This window comes from Camelus ferus, chromosome 25, assembly GCF_009834535.1.
Source record: "Camelus ferus isolate YT-003-E chromosome 25, BCGSAC_Cfer_1.0, whole genome shotgun sequence".
NCBI classification, from domain to species: Eukaryota; Metazoa; Chordata; class Mammalia; order Artiodactyla; family Camelidae; genus Camelus; species Camelus ferus.
The window spans coordinates 37,269,966-37,286,706 of NC_045720.1; the positions used below are offsets into that span (position 1 = coordinate 37,269,966).

At 37.7% G+C, this 16,741-nt stretch overlaps 1 protein-coding gene across 5 annotated transcripts in view; it reads right to left on the reverse strand.

Annotated features, from left to right (window-relative positions):
* Positions 1-428: 428 nt before the first annotated feature.
* SLC26A7 (solute carrier family 26 member 7) overlaps positions 429-16,741 on the reverse strand; it is a 134,124-nt gene continuing 117,811 nt past the window's right edge. For 3 of the 5 annotated variants that reach the window (XM_032467734.1, XM_032467737.1, XM_032467738.1), the window contains 4 exons: positions 10,016-10,116; positions 4,753-4,807; positions 4,567-4,670; positions 429-3,509 (listed from right to left, as the gene is read on the reverse strand). In XM_032467734.1, coding sequence (XP_032323625.1) covers positions 3,474-3,509; positions 4,567-4,670; positions 4,753-4,807; positions 10,016-10,116 — 296 coding nt within the window. In that variant the 3' untranslated portion in view covers positions 429-3,473. The other 2 variants (XM_032467735.1, XM_032467736.1) reach the window with 2 other exon arrangements.

Here is a 16,741-nt window from a genome sequence, read left to right on the forward strand (position 1 = left end):
TTTTTCCTGCTTTATTCACTGCTCTGCCTCCAGCAGGTAGAAGAGTGCCTTATCTTTTTGTCCTCGGAGAGTAACCTTTAAAGTGATGGAGAATATTGAACTCCGCCTAGAAACTCAGGAAAGACAACAGTATATACATGAATAACCCAAACAAATTAAAAAAATAAATTACATATTAATTAAAATTAGAACAAAAAGGATTTAAACCTGGAAAAAAAGGATTCTGTACATGTAATCTTTCAGCAAAATGTGCCTTATCAGCCTTCCATAAATTGAGGTACAGCACCTCATTATTTTAGGTTGAACTTTGGTAAGAACAAATTGCAAAGAGTATTAGGTACTTCCCTAAACTTTCAACACATAATACTCTGTGGTCAGTCTAAGAAAGCAATATGCATTATTTGCTTTACAGGAGAGTAAATAGTTTGAAGTAATGGACACAAATCTGCGTAAGCATAATAGTTATCATATTTCAGTTTATTTCCATGTAAATTGGTTGTTACATGCTAAGTCAGTACAAAGGATTATTTAAAAGATAATTAAATACATTGAAAATATAAAAATATAAGTGTGGCATATTAGACTATCTGATTTTTATCTAAAATTCTTTGGATTGTGCAAGCCTCATTTAATTCCCTATTTAAAATCTGACAACAAAATCACTGCCAAAAAGCATATTCTATACTGAATTAGATCATCATCCCACAGAATGCAGAACATGCCTTTCTAGGCTTTTGTATGTTCAACAACATACTAATATATTTCAGTAACTATTAAATGTCAAACATTATCCACAGAGGGTATTAACACATTAATGTTTTCATTAAAAAAGAGAGATCTCTTTCCTTATTACATTATGCATTTATACAATAGAGATCTGTCAAATAAATTACTGCAAAGTAGTTCAAGCTAGATTTTATAACACTTGAATCATATAATCGGGGGCAAATAACCTTTAAAATGGAAGACAAATGGTAAAATTCAAGGGCACTTAATTTGCATAAATGTAATGTTAACAGTTTTCCAGGTTACATACTTTCTGGTTAATTTATGTACATCTCTCTATTAAGTCTGTAACATTCTTATAGGTCAGTTTTAATTTTTCCCAATTTTACTTTACCATAGTAAAGGATATGGAAGGAGTTTGTCATATACAAAAGTAAGGCAATCTTCATAAAAACAATTCAGCATGACTAGAAACATTCTAGCATCAGGACCATATTGCAGTTCTGGTTTTGCTAATGTCTGTTTTGAAATAAATGTTTACATCTTAGAATCTCGTGTGTCTGAAACTCGTGTTTAGCTATTGGGCTCTCAGGACTCAACTCCAGGGAGTTTCTCCAGGTCAACAGTTACTGTGACCTTAGTACGGAGGCGGAGCCTTAGAACAAAGGGTTATTTATGGTACATGCTTCGGTCTTCCTTTACTTTGAAAATAATAGTAACATTTGACACCAGACTTATTGGGTTTTAAGTTTTATCCATTAAATGTCTACTACAAACACTAAATGCATTCAAAAACATCTTCTCAGACAATTGTGTCTCAACCTGGATAATAAAATAGAAGAAATCATCTATTGATTAACTAATGATTTTCATGCCAACTACAGTCCATAATCGCTAACAAATTAGAAAATGCCTACAGTGCATGAATTTAATAATAGGCCACGGTTGCCCAGAAATATATCAATTTATACACAGCAGAGTACATGTTCCTTCTTAACTTTGACTCTTGTTTATGTGCCAATGACCAATGGATTAGAGATGGTGAATGTTGTCACCATCCACCCTTGGAATAATTTAATCAGACAGAGGAGGTAATCTAATTTTTATCTCCACCTTTTCTTGGAACAGTATCTGATGGGAATGAAAGTTGGCCTCAGTTATTTCAGTCCAAATTAGTGATGAAGGGATTGAGGTTTCTTGTGGGACAAACGCTATTCTTTGTAGTTCATGTCAATCAAAATTGAAATGTCTAAATAAGTTATAAGAATTTGAAACATTTGTTTCTCCCCTTTCATGTTATTACATTGTCTACCTAGAACTTAATGGTAAAAATAAGGGCCATACAAATGTTTACCACACATTTACTAGGGACCATTATACGACTTGGCAGACATTAGCATTTACTCTTACAGATGTCCACAAAAACACCTAAATTAGCAGTCTTCTATTTTGTTTTCAAACTACTTTCAAATTCACTTTAAAGTTCTTGGCTTTTTGTTAACTAGTAATTTCTAGAAGAGTTAAAATGCCTTAAAACTAAAGCATGTGCCTACACCTGTTTTTGAAAGTGAGATTTTTTTCATAGGTAAATCAAATTGCTAACTAAAGAGATGAAACTGTGTAATCGTATGTGATTGAAAATATATGTAGAAACATGAAAACAATCATTTATACAGGTCAGTCTGGCCTGTGATGTTTGTCAATTATCCTGTTGGTTTTGTGGGTTTGCAAATAATCACTTATCCAAGCTCTCCTTTAACAAAAGGAAAAAAACTCGTACTCTGGAGATCTGTCTATATACAGGGATAGAGAGAGATAACGTATTGTATCACATTGTATTGACTCTGTCTCTGAAATAGGAAAGTCCCAACCTACTACAGCTAATTCCATGTTGGAATAGCACAAAGCTATTCTACTAGGGGTATTTTTTCATCTAAAGATCGTATCTGTGAAAAAATATAAAATGTGCAACTTCCACATTCTCTCGTTCCAACAAAACTTAAGCTGAAAACAGAGACTCTTGTCGGGTGGGATGTGGAAATTAGGGCTATAAGGTCTGAAGAGTCTAAGCATTTCCAACATTCACAGCAAAACAGACTAACGTCAAGAACTTGGTTTCACAGGATGCTGGTTATCTTCAACGCATTTCTGAAGACTTCCGTGCACGGAAAGGTACGGAGAAGAGTGGTTTCTCGTTTGTCATTTGCTTTTTGTTTGACTTTTCTGTGAATTTCATATCAATTGCATGAAGTAACATTTACCCTTACTGATGTTTAATGACTTCTCTTTCTTTGGTAAGGGAAAATGGCCCACCTGCTAAGTTGTTTTTACATATTAGTTAAGGATGATCCTGGATTTTTACAAATGGCTTGCAAATGTTCTAAATCTCTCATTATATGATAAAGTATTTCTCAGATTTACAAATTAACTTACAACAGAACAGAATTAAAACAACACAAAATACTGTGCTATAAAAAGGAAATAAATTCATGTTTACCTAAAGCTAAATGTATACTGATTATTATAAAATAACTAAAATAACCTGCACAGTGAATCTGCTTACTAACAAAGATGATAAAATTGTCGGCAAACCTTGACCAGTGGTTATGTGATTGCTACGTCACACCACATTTGTCGAAGTAGAGGTCAATTTGTAGGATCTAAACAACAAAAAGGTTGTGCAAAATGCTTGAGTATGGCCTCTTCGGGGCAGTTGCTTAAAAAAGATGTATTGCAGGGAAAGAGTCTCAGATTTCACTGTGGTCACTGAGTTTGCTCAAACTCTGAAATAGAAGGGGGAGAAATTTACACTTGGCTACTGACTTGACTCTGAAGTTGATAACACAAAGAATAGTAGCAACTGAAGCAAGCTGTCCAGCTAAACTAAGAAAACGGACATTCTCTGAGGCATCAGAGCACAGAAGCTTAAAGCTCCGAGTCCACGGTCAGACTGCGGACTTTGAAACTGGCTCCATCACTTACAAATGGTGGAACTTCCCGGGGCATCAGCTTCCTCATTTCTGAAAATAGATTAAATAATAGTGGCTAGTAGATAATCGTATAGTAGGGTTGTGGCAAATCCAGTGAGTTGATATAGGTAAAGCTCTTAGCATATTTCTGGAACATAATGAGCACTCAATGAAAGATACTACAAGAGGAGCAGTAATAATAATATTATTATTGCTATTATTATTATTATTTTATAAATACATACTGTTCTGATTGCACATAATGATGACTTGGGAAGGCAACAAATGTTCTGGGGATAAGGAAAGGCAAAACAATTCAAAGTCAGAGAAAAATGGCAGGAAACCAAAGCTCTAGGAGCATTTCTAAAACTAACCCTAAAGCCCAGTGTTGGGAGGAACTTTGACACTGAAGACCCTGTGAGTGCTGGCTCTGCCAACAGCATTCCCAAAGATGGCGATATAAGCTTAGAGCAAAGGGCATCAGAGCAGAAAAAAGCTTTAAGGCTATATTTAAAGTTTTTGCATTTGACAGGGGTGGGTTCAGATTCCCAGGACAACGAATCCTGGAAGACGCATTTATTTTATAAGCAAGCAGTTTGCATTTACCAGGTGGATTATCAAATTCTCTGAGCAGGGATACTGGTGGAAAATCCAAATTATTAAACAATGTTCATAACTTGTCCAAAAAAGGAATGAAAAAATTCCTTTACTTGGAGCAGAGGACTTGTGGCGGGGGGGGGGGGTTCACATTTCAATAGGTTTTTAAATGTCAGTGGGATAATAGGCCAACACTAAAAAAAAAATGCAAAACCCTTGATTCTACGTTTCAATTTTTGTTTTTAATTCCTGCCTGCCAACTTGCTCAACTCACCTTATTTGAATGGATGCTACTTAATGCGGCAGGCACTGACTCAAAAAAAATTGGCTTCTCTGGATCTAGGTTCCCACAGTATTTCATTGCTCTTATCAAGGAAGCTATAAGAAAGCACAAATGATGTAAGGATACATGGAGCAGCGGAAGGAACGTGTTCAGTGTTAGCCAAGGCTACTCCCTTACCTGTGCAGTGGGCGAATGACACATCCACACTCTTGCTGTTACTGTCCGTGTAAACCTGGAAGAATTGAAAAAGTACACCCACAATTAATTCAGGATAGCTGGCAGGAAGGAATAAGACAGGCTTTTAGAGGAAAAGACAATTTCTAGTTAAAAAAAACAAAGCCAGCGTCTATGATGTCAGACCACCAGGGGGCGGCATCGTCACACAGGCAGGCACACGGGCACGCTTCTGAAAGAGGCTGTCTCAGCACACCAAGATGAGGGCAGCAGGGCATTCGCCTTTTATGTAACTAACTTTGACTGTTTAATATTTTCCATCCCATTTAATAAAAATAAAAACACCACCTTTCCTTCCCTATAAGAATGACATAAAATTGTTCTCCACCGTCTTTTATTGGAAGTCAAGGACCCATATATGAAAACAATGAAAATTGCTGACCTACTGCTTACTTTAATATTTTTCAACAATTCATAAATATTCATGAATTCTCTAAACCCCACCCATGGACAGTAAGCTGAGAACCTCATAGTCAAAGCGAAGTCTGATTGCCCAGCTTCCATTTTTAGGGTCCATCAAGATGAGAGATCGTAACTAATTTGCTTGGCGTACTAAATTCTTGCCTCATTTAAGTCCTAGAAAAATCTCAAGTAGTAACCACCTTACTGAAGCCCTGATTTTAAATTTGTCCAGACCAAAGTCAGCTCACGAAACTCAGTAAAAGTAAATCTAGAAGTTTTAGTGACAGCAGGACAGACTTGGTCATGTAACAGTGATGTAGCTTACATATACAATGTAGAGACGTGCATTTAAGATATATTCTAAGAGTATGTGTGATACACCCCCAAATGTCCCTTCTGTTCTTCCAGCAATAAGCAGTTCTTCCTATGGCAGAGAAATTATGGAATAATAGATGTATCACTCTGAGCACAGTAAATAAACAAGCAAACAAACAAATAAACAATACATGGACTGGGATTTTTCCATTGAATACATGACTCCTGTTTTTGTAAGTTAAAATGACAATTCAAAGTGATCTGTCAGTGTTGTACTTTATCTTAAGTTCGGTGAAGAATAAGCACATTGCTATGGTTGGTTTGTTGATGCTGATCAACATATTCTCCAGTTCGCCAGCCTCTCTGGTGTCCTAAGTAGAAGAAGAAATTAAACTCACTCTACTGTCTCCAACCTGTAGCTCTTAGGAGAATATTCCTTATACCAAAGCGACTAAGAGAATAATCTGGGGAGTGTTATTGCAAAGCAGGAAGACATGCGTCGTCAAAGACACTCTGTGGTTCTTTACCCTGGACCCTCTTTCAGGACGGCAGAAGTTAAGAAATAGGATTAATTGCAGTGATATTATTTTAAGAAAAGACTTCCACCAAAATGAGAACAAACAATAAAAGCTAGCATTACTGAGCACTTACTAAATTCTAGAAACTTTTTCACATGCTTTATATGCAATATGTCATTTCTAAGAGCTTCACGTGATGAAGTGGGCATTCCTACTTCTAGTTTGCAGAAAAGCAAACAAATACTTAAGCCCAGATCCTAGAACTGGTTATATAGCTGAGATCTGGACCCAGAGTTTGTCTATCTTTAAAGTCTATGTTCTGAACATACAGCACGATTTACTGTAACCGTGGTGAAATAAACCAGACAGTAATAAGGAAATTTAAACGGAAGCACTGATATAAGACGGCTGGTTTTGTACATACAGATGAAAAACACCAGGCCAAGGGCAAATGTCATTTTCTGCCAATTTAAAAATAAAATGGATTGGTTGACTTATTCCTTCATGCCCTTGTGTAGTATTTTAAAACCATTAAGATGAATTTTTAAATGTCCTTTCTCAGCACGCCCAATACCTAGATTATTTGAATTCCTCTGAATTTTCAACCTTAGGTCCTAAACTCGGTGGGAATAAATAACCATTTCCTCCTTTTTACTAATTCTAAGTCCTGATTTGCAATATCTAGAGAGGGCAGCTGATAAATGCTAAAGCATATTCACAAACAAACTCAAAATACAGGCAAACAAAAATACATAACTGGCTTTTCCCAGTAAAAGGACAATCCTGGTCTAGTGTTTCTTAAAACATGATCCTTGGACAACCCATGGTTGTTTAAAATGGAGTTTCCTGGGCCAGAACCAGGACTCAGAAGACTGAGATTTTTCACCTCCCAGCTTTACTGAGTTATAACTGCCACGCAGCACTGTGTAAGTTTAAGGTGCGCAGCATAATGATGTACCTTACATGCATCAAGAAATGATCACCACAGTAAGTTTAGTGAACATCCATCATCTCATATAGATACAGAATTTTTAAAATAGAAAAAAGATACTTTTTTCTTGAGATAATAACTCTTAGGATTTACTCTCTCAACAACTTTCACACATAACATACAGCAGCATTGATTATCTTTATCATGTTGTACATCACATCCCCGCTACTGATTTATTTTATATCCAGAAGTCTGTGCCTTTTCACTGCCTCCATTCAGTTCCCCCTCCCCTCATCCCACGCCTCTGGTAGGCACAGATCTGGTCTCTCTTTCTATGAGTTTGTTTGTTTGTTTTTCTGTCTGGGGAGTACAGCTGACCTACAACACTCTGCTAGTTCCTGTTACACAGCATAGTGACGTAGTATTACTTTATCTTTTGAAATGATCAGCCTGAGTCCAGTTACCATCAGAATATTGCATTTCATTTCATTTATTGAAGTATAGTTGATTTACAATGTACAGCACAGTGATTCCATTATACATATATATTCTTTTTCATATGTTATTACAAGTTATTAAATATAGTTCCATGTGCTCTACAGTAAGGCTTTGTTATTTATCTCTTCTGTATATAGAAGTTTGTATCTGCTAATCCCAAACTCGCAATTTATGCCTCCCCCTTCCTTCCCCTTTGGTAACCATAGGCTGTTTTCTATATCTGTGAGTCTCTTTCTATTTTGAAAATAAGTTCATTTGTGTCTTCTTGTTAGAATCTACATATAAATCATATCATATGATTTTTGTCTTTCTCTGTCTGACTTTATGATTATTATGATAATCTCTAGGTGCATCCATGTTGCTTCAAATGGCATTATTTCATTCTTTTTTATGGCTGAGTAGTAGTCCATTGTTTATCCAGTCATCTGTCAATGGACATTTAGGTTGTTTCATGTCTTGGCTATTGTAAATGATGCTGCTGTGAACACCAGGGTGCATGTATCTTTTTGAATTGGTGTTTTCTCTGGATGTGTGCCCAGGAGTGGGATTGCTGGATCATATGGTAAGTCTATTTTTAGTTTTTTAAGGAATTACTGTACTGTCCTCCATAGTGGCTATGCCAAACTACATTCTCACCAACACTGGGAGGGTTTCCTTTTCTCCATACCCTCTCCAGAGTTTAAGATTACAGTTTAAACAAGCTCCCCATGTGCCCCTTATATACACAGGTTTAACAGTGCTCTTCTAGACCTTGGCAACACAATAAATAAAAATGCTGAACACGAGAAGCCTTCCAGTGATTCGGGACTATCTGTTTACAGTCCAGATTTAGAGGCAAGAAAATTATTCAGGTTGAACCCTATGCCAAACTGTGAAGTTTTTATGGTGAGCAACAAGAAAATAAAAGCATATTACATGTGGAAAAGGGCGACTTACTTACCAAAAATAGCCACTAGCCTTAAGGGCTAGGATATTTAAAACTCAATTCTTTTTTGCATAATTTCTTTCTTTTTTGAATGTCTGCTTATTCGGAAACAAAATTACCCCTTCATTCCCCCTACACTGAGATCCACCAGGTTAGATGCTGCTCGACACCTCCCAGCAGGTGTGACAGAGCTGACACTGCACTCCGACTGTCGCATACTATGTGGCTTCCCTCCGCATAGGCCCACCATACCTTCAGGGGAAAGTCGGACTAAAGCTGACCTTTGTAATATCTTGAGTTTGAAAGGTGGAACATTTCAAATTTAAAATATAAATGGAGATACAGTTATGCAATAGCATAAGAAAACAAATCAAAATCTATGTGAGATCTAAAAACTACTCATCTTAACTCTTTGAAAGTCAATGTCTAATTCTTGACTTCCTGCCATGATGGGTAACTAACAGAAAGACTGTCCCATCTTCCATAAAAAACTGGACAAAACATACAAATTGTTCTTAGGCAATGGGAACAGACAGCAGAGGGCTGAGTTCTCTGGGAGACAGAAAACAGATGAGGCGCGCTCTCTGATCAGCTCAGCTCTCTGCTGCAAAGCAGTTTCTGGGCCATGGCATGACAACGGGGCACCTGAGCAAAATGCAGCCACTTCCCTGAGCTAAGCAGACAGAACTAGCATTCAGGGAGGACTGAGTGAAATTTGTGGGGTCAAACAATGGAAAGGAAGTTTTTGGTTGAAGGCAAAGCTTCACATAGCAGGAGGTCAGGGTAAGAGAACCCCCAGGGAGCAAACAGCCAAAGTCAAGGTGAACTGAGTTCCATGCAGCAGAGGCTGGTGGAGAACTGAGGACAGTTGAGAAATGGACATTGCCCAATCTTCAAGATCCTTGCCCATATTTAGGGTGTTGAGAGAGAGAATAAGTAGAAATAAGAAAGGGGGTGCATTCCTTGTTGACTTGGTAGTCACTCAAAGAAAAAGAGAAAAAAAATCCAGAAGTTGTCTGAGTTTTCCTTGAATTGGCAAAATTAGGTGTGCTATCTAAAGAAATGGAGACTTCCGTTTTAAAGAAAAAATAGTTTTCTTTTTTGCAGCCAGGATTATGGAGACCCCATGGAGATCATGGGGTGGAGAAGTAAACACCATCCCTCAAGAGAACCGAGAAAAGCCTGCACTGGCATTATTTCAGAGACCAGGAGTCGTACCAGGTCAGACTGTGCCCATCCACGATGTGACAGACAGCGTCCCGCCATCACCAGGCCGCCACTCGCCCAAGGAGGGGACTCTCCTCCTTCCTTCCAGAAGCCTGTGATCGGACAGCCCAGCATGTGCTGTGCGCACTGCATCTCAAGTCTATGCTCGGTTCTCTCTGACCGCCTCATGTGAACACCCACCCCATACCCACCCCTACTGGCAACCAGATGGGATCTCCTGAAAATGAATCTACAGTGGTGGGAGGCAGAAAGTTCTATGTCCTTTGGGCAGAATGGATGAGATGAGCATTGAAATGAGCAGGGTCAGGACCCCAGAGCTGAGAGGCTGATGAAAACCCTGTTACTAAAAAGAAGGGAAGGACTCAGTCCAAACACAAGCAGTACAAATACCTCAACAAGCATGGAGACTCCAGAAGAGTCAAAAAAGGTCAATCCACTGCAGTCCAGGATTAAAGAACACTTTTCATTCAGGCAGGGCTGTGTAGCTTCTTCTGCAGGGGGAGCAGAGAGTTGAGTTAGGAAGAATTCCTAGAGATTTTTGCTGCTAATTTTGTTGACTATTGGGAAGATTAACAGTGGCCTCATGTTTACAGGACCAAATTCCAGAAACACTTTTTAATTTGTAACATTTTTCAGTTAATTACTAATTATTTTTGAACTCTTTGATTTTTGATCATTTAGATGTTATTTCAGGTAATTATTAGATAACTCAGATGGGAAGATGGGATAGGTTAATTACCAGTATCATTTCACAGATAAACAAACTGTGAAAGTTTGTTTGATCGGCAAGTTTAAATGATTCCGAGAGGATACCTGGCAAGTTAGTGCTAAACACAGACTAGAAATGAGGCTTTTCCACAATATCACACAGTCTCCCTCATGGGTGTGCCCAGCAGTAGAGTCCTATTTTGCGGTGCCTGAAGTTTATACAATTGTTGAGTCACACTTTAAGGAAAAGATATTCAATCTATCTTGTAATAACCTTTAATGAAAAAGAATATGACAACAAATATGTATATATTTGCATGACTGGGACATTATGCTGTACACAAAAACTAACACATTGTAACTGACTATACTTCAATTAAAAAAAAAAAAGTTATGAGAAAAAAAAGTCCATGGTTTCCCTCCATGGTGGCTACAGAAAAATGGAAATATGGTTGTTTCTCAAGTAACTTTGAAAGGAAGTATGAGGGAAATCAGGCATTTGTAAAAACTGCTGCTTAGAGGTAAAAACAAGTGAGCAGAAAATACAGAATAAATGTTGAACATTTATGCAGAGCTGTAACTTTAGGAAAAGCAGAAATGCTAAAAGTAATTTTTAATATATTTTAAAAGTAGAATTCAGATACAGGATTTGTGTCCAAGTTTCATCTTTAAATCTGCATTCATATTTATTAATTGAAATAACCATAAAGCATGATGAGTCTGCTCAAGAAATTTTTTGAAATGTAGTGAATGATACAAATGTGCAAGATCCTATTTCTTTCTTCTAGGAGCTTATCCTTGAGCACCAAGGAATAAGATTGGTAAATAATATATGAATAAAAATGAAAAAGAATGGAAATTTACAAGGAGACGTCTCCTGGGAGCAATCAAGGAAGGCTTCCTGCAAAAGTAGCCGTGAAGGATATATGTAATTACAAACAGTAGAAACAATATGGAACTGTAAGCATTCAATCATATGGGCAGCTTTAATTAAACACTGATAGTTTGAAATCTCAAACTCCTCCTGCTCCCATTCCACCAACGTTTACTGAGGACCTACTACATGCCAGGCACTTCAGTGCTGTCTCCCATGAGAAGGAGGGCTAAGGGCAAGTACAGATTCAGGCTTTGCTACCATTGGCTGAAAATGATAAATTAGAACCTCAAACAAAATGGAAAGTGACCACAATTTAGCTCATCAAATGGCCACTCAGTAGTAATCATTATCATTCAATACTTGCCTAACTAAACATAGGACACATCCCTAATATGCAAGGGCTCTTACTTATATCCTCAGATATAATGTGCCCTTGCTCACTATCAGAGATGGGGGGGGGTTAAGATCACAGGAAAAATTAAAACACGTACCCTGTCCTAAGCAAAGATAAACAGTGGAATGTTGATACATATTTCCTTTTATCTCCTAGTTGCGTAAACACATGCACGCATGCGTGCACACACACGGACACAGGTTGGTACTACATTAATTAGATAAGAGATACTTTATTCCACCTTGTTTAGAATTACAGAGGCAGAATTACTAGATCAATATTAAAAGAGTTGCTAAGACATCAGCTCATTATTTATCTGGGACATGTATTCCCTTGTAAATTTTTTATGATTCATAAATATATTTTTATCCAATTTGGAAACATTTTATTGACTTTTCAGAGCACAAGAATTTCTCACTCACAATTAAACATCAGATAAGCTTCCTTATAAAAGTTTAATAATTCATATGATATATATACATAAAATATATATAATGGATTTAGATATTTTCTTACAAAGTTAGATATAAAAAGCTTTAGAAAAGTAATCATGTTTGCAATGTACCACGGAGTTCAAAATTTAAAGGATTCCTATGCAGATACTACTGAAACATCTGTTTTAGAAAATAAAATGTGTATGATTTTTAAAGGACAGCTCAGAGCAGCTCTTCTGACATCTTCTCAGCATGTCAACTGTGTACATATCTTTTCAGTTCCATGTTTAATGACAGCATGTTGGTAACTTGGAATCAGTCCAAGGAGAAATATTTACACCATGGAAACTGGCAAATGCAACAGATAAGTGCTTCTCCACCCCTCCATGCCACATTCTCCACTCCAAGAGTTGTTTGTTAAAGATTTACCAGCACATCACTACTTCAACCTGGGTACTCTTATTAAACACAAAGAAAATAATCAGTGACTTTAAAAAAAAAATAAAAAACAATGGCTTGGATTAAATAAATAACCTAAACCTCTGACATCTTTAAGAATAGATTTTAAAATGACAGTGATGATACCAGTTGATAACAAAATGAGTAAAGTCTTTTTTTGTGTCTCCTTATACTGTGCTGTTCTTAACAAATGACATGTCTTTTACAATATAGTACTTATTTCAAAATACACTAAATCTAAAATCCTTAGTCCAAAAAATGTGTGTTAAAAAAGTTATCATTAATATCTAACCCCCTCAAATTAAATAAGTTATGAATTCTTTGAGATCTTAAAGCCTCATTCTTTATTTACTAGAGAACATACTTGTCATTGGCAATGTTCAATATAATTCAATATATATTCAATATAATCTGAAAAATATTAGCAGTTGTTTTATTTAGGAAATGTCAATGCATTGTTTTTCATGAAAGAAACTTCATAAATTATTATCTACAACTTTAAAGTGATGGCATGAGTTCTGTCATCCCCACTCCTTAGCCAGCTAGACATGGCTAATTAATCCTGGTATATTTTTCCACTTAGGTCAAAGAAGATCTTAGAAATTTTATAAATTCAGTGCTTCAGGAAATTTCATAAGAAACGTACTTGTCGATCTGAACCCAATATTCCAGTGGAAAAACTGCTTATAGGTTATTTAGAGAGATTGATCACTAGATATAAATGACTAGGAAATGATGGTAAAGGGTACAGAAAATTATTTAAGAAACAAGTTATTTTTTCTTTTCTATCCTATCATGTTTGTTTCACTTGTAAATGACACTTGCCATTCTCTGTTTTTTTTGGTAATTATTTCATAATTGAAGTGATGATACATTGTTAACTATGAAAATGTTTGGGGCTGATCAACAGCAAAACAGAACATTTCCTTCCGTTGTTTCAGAGTGTTCTTGCTTTGTCTTTCATTTTTACATCTGAGTTTCCCCTTTCCTGTTCCTTTAATCAAAATATGTGCACATTTTCAGACCATAGAAAACAAAATAAAATAAAGCAAAATGAAAGAACTGTGCCATGTAGTTGTGGATAATAACTTAAGTAAGCTATTTTAAGAGAAGCAATTCATGATGTTTTTTGTAAATAAAAAAAGACATCCTTAATGGTAGAGTTACCAATTCACTGAAATGAAAATTTAAATACAATGAACATTCCTGAAATCTTTCCAAAATAAGCTAGGTTTTCTTGTACACAGTATCCTCTCAGTTCTGCCACTGTTCTGCTTTCATGCCTATAACCTTGTGTTCTAAGCCTCTGAGTAAATCAACCAGTGCAATAAAAATCACATCGTTGCAGAAAAGAGGAAAGTGAAGGCACAGCTAATATCCTGCCTTAAGCAAAATGAGGTAAGCCTGGATCACGTGCAAAGGAGACAACTACTTAATGCCCATGTGGGGTGTGGGAAACGATGGGCTTCACCTACAAACACAACATTTCAGAAAGAGGTTAACCATCAGGTGTGGGTGGGCAATTAACTCCAGACTGAGCAAGCCAGCTCCTCCCTGTGGAATATTCATTAACTCCTTTAATTAAAAAGTACTCATCGTTGCATAATTTAGCAATGATTCTTTTATACTTCAAAGGGTTCTTGACAGCCTGTGAGTCACTCACAGGGTTTTAAAAGAAGGCATTTTCTGTTGATATTGAGTAACTGTTGAGAAGCAGATTTATATCTCTAGCTTCTCAAGGAAACAAGGATATCAGAAATATTTAGGACAAACCAAAACACTGTCTGTGCAAAACATGTGCACATATGATTGAGCGACTCTCTTATTCATTCATTTATTCAGGCAGGCAGTCATCGACTTACAGAAGTATCGGGTGCTTACTCCAAGCACTGTCCTGAGAAAAACAAGCAGAATGATGGACAAGAGAGATGATGGTCCCTTCCCTGAAGAGGTTCGCAGCCAAGCTAGGCAGCCAGTCAGCTGAACTAGCAATCTGAAGTATCAGAAAGGTTGGAAAAGTCCTGCAGGAAGCGCTAAGGACATACAGCAGTGAGTGGGCATGGGAGGCAGAGTAATGGCCCCGGTGATGTCTATGTCTTCATCCCTGGAACCTGTGGGATAGGTTGCTTTACATGGAAAAACAAATTTTGCAGATTTGATTAAATTAAGGTTCTTGAGATGAGGGGATTACCCTGGATTATTGGCAGGGGAGCGTGTTCCTATGTAATCACAAGAAGGAGATGTGGTGATGGAAGACGAGGTCAGAGAGAGATCTGAAAATGCCAACACTGCTGGTTTGAAGATGGGGGAAGGCATCTACGGCCATACACCCTGAACACGCCCGATCTCGTCTGAAGACAGGGGTCAAAGAATGTGGATGGCCTCCAGAAATTCAGAAGGGCAAGGAAATGAAAGGATCCTCCCCTAGAGCCTCCAGGAAAAATACAGTCCTGCCAAAACCTTAATTTTCTCCCCTAAGGTTCATGTCAGCCTCTGTCCTCTAAAACTGTAAGATGATACATTTGCGTTGTTTTTAGCCACTAAGTTCGTAGCAATTTGTAACAGCAATAGGAAACCAACACACCTGGGCTGCTGGTTTGGGGAGCTGGATGAGGGGGTGATTTTGGACTCCAGGATCTGTGATGGCAGAAATCATGCATCTTTCCTTCATCCTTGGATATATAGCGCCTGACAGCGCGCCCAGGACTCAGGGGATGTTCAGTAAATACAAGAATTATTTGTTGAGTGAATGCGGACATTAATACAAGAAGGAAAGGAAGAGTGGGACCTGTAAACTGAGACCTGGGGGATCTTGTGAAGTTAAGCAGGTGAGAAGGTGGTGGAGGTGATCCTGAAAAATCAGAACGCTAAGAGAGACACAGACAGAGTGCCTCTTGGTAATGGCACAATGTGACCAGTGTTGTGGAACACAGCCTACTGAACATGGTGATGGAAGAATTTTTCACATTTGAGCAATTTTTGCTTTCTTTCAGAGAAAGATGAGATGACTGCCACCTTATTATTTACATAACTTGTACATATATTTTGATTATTCAGCCAAACCTTCCTCTTCTGTAGACTCTCAAAGAGGTGGTACGTTTTCACTCTCCTCCCTCTCTCCCAACCCCGTGCTCAGCTAACATCTCCCTTTGCGTTAGTTGCTTCGAGATCCCTTCAGCGGTCCCCAAAACCCACAGATGTTCCTGGATGGTCTTCCAGTAGCTTAAATTCATCACCCTCCAGAATAAACGTTCCTTTCCTTTTAGCTACCCTCCTGGGTTTATTACCCCAGTTTGAGAGTTTCAAAGCTTCAAATCATCATTTGTAGTGCCCTCTCCCTTCCCCCAATACCAAAACAGTGCTAGCTGTGTTGAATACATGCGGAAATCTCTTTTAAGTCCATCTTCTATCTCCATTTTCATAAGCTTGCAAACAAAGCAGAGGAAGACAGTACCGTCTGTCGCCTCCTTTTCTCTGGATTAGTATCAACCCTCCCTTCTTGCGTGCGCCCCTGCAGACTGCACCCAGCTCAGAACTGCCAAATTTCAGCTTCAAGCACCCTTCCTATACACATGTGTGCCTTCAGCAGGGACTCGAGTTCCTCCTCTGTCCCCAACCAACCACATGATCCTGAGCAACTTCCCTATGGCCTCAACTTCTTCCTCAGTAAAATGAAGAATTTCCTATTACCTACTTGAAAATAGAAATATATTTGCCAATTCTCTGTTTCAGTTATTGAGAAGATTGTCTTTTAGAAACTTGGAAATGCTATACAAATGGTAATTTTCATTTATTGACCAAGTGTTTATTGAGTAATGAAAGATAATGAAATGGAAATTAAAAATGCATTCTTTCCCTTGAAAAATCTAGTTAGGAGGAAACAAATAAATAAATAAATGCACAAATAAAACAACTTCATAACCATATGAGGAGATATGTGATGAGTGAAGCATGTGCGAGGCAGTCTTCCACACCACTGTGGTTTCCATCTTGCAGCTGAGATGCCGAATTCCAGCCTGCCCTTGACCGCGCATCCCCCTACACGGATCTGGCTGGTTGGCTTCTCTACATAATGAGGTTGCCAAGGAATGTGTCCCTTCAATGTACTTTACTTCTCCATTAAACCTTGAAGAAAGTATAATATTTGGATTGGCGGGGGAGAAAAAAGGAGATGGTTCTAGAAGGGAGAATAAAAATAAAAGATCAGAACCAGGGGTGATTAAATTAGATGCAGGGGCCATGGA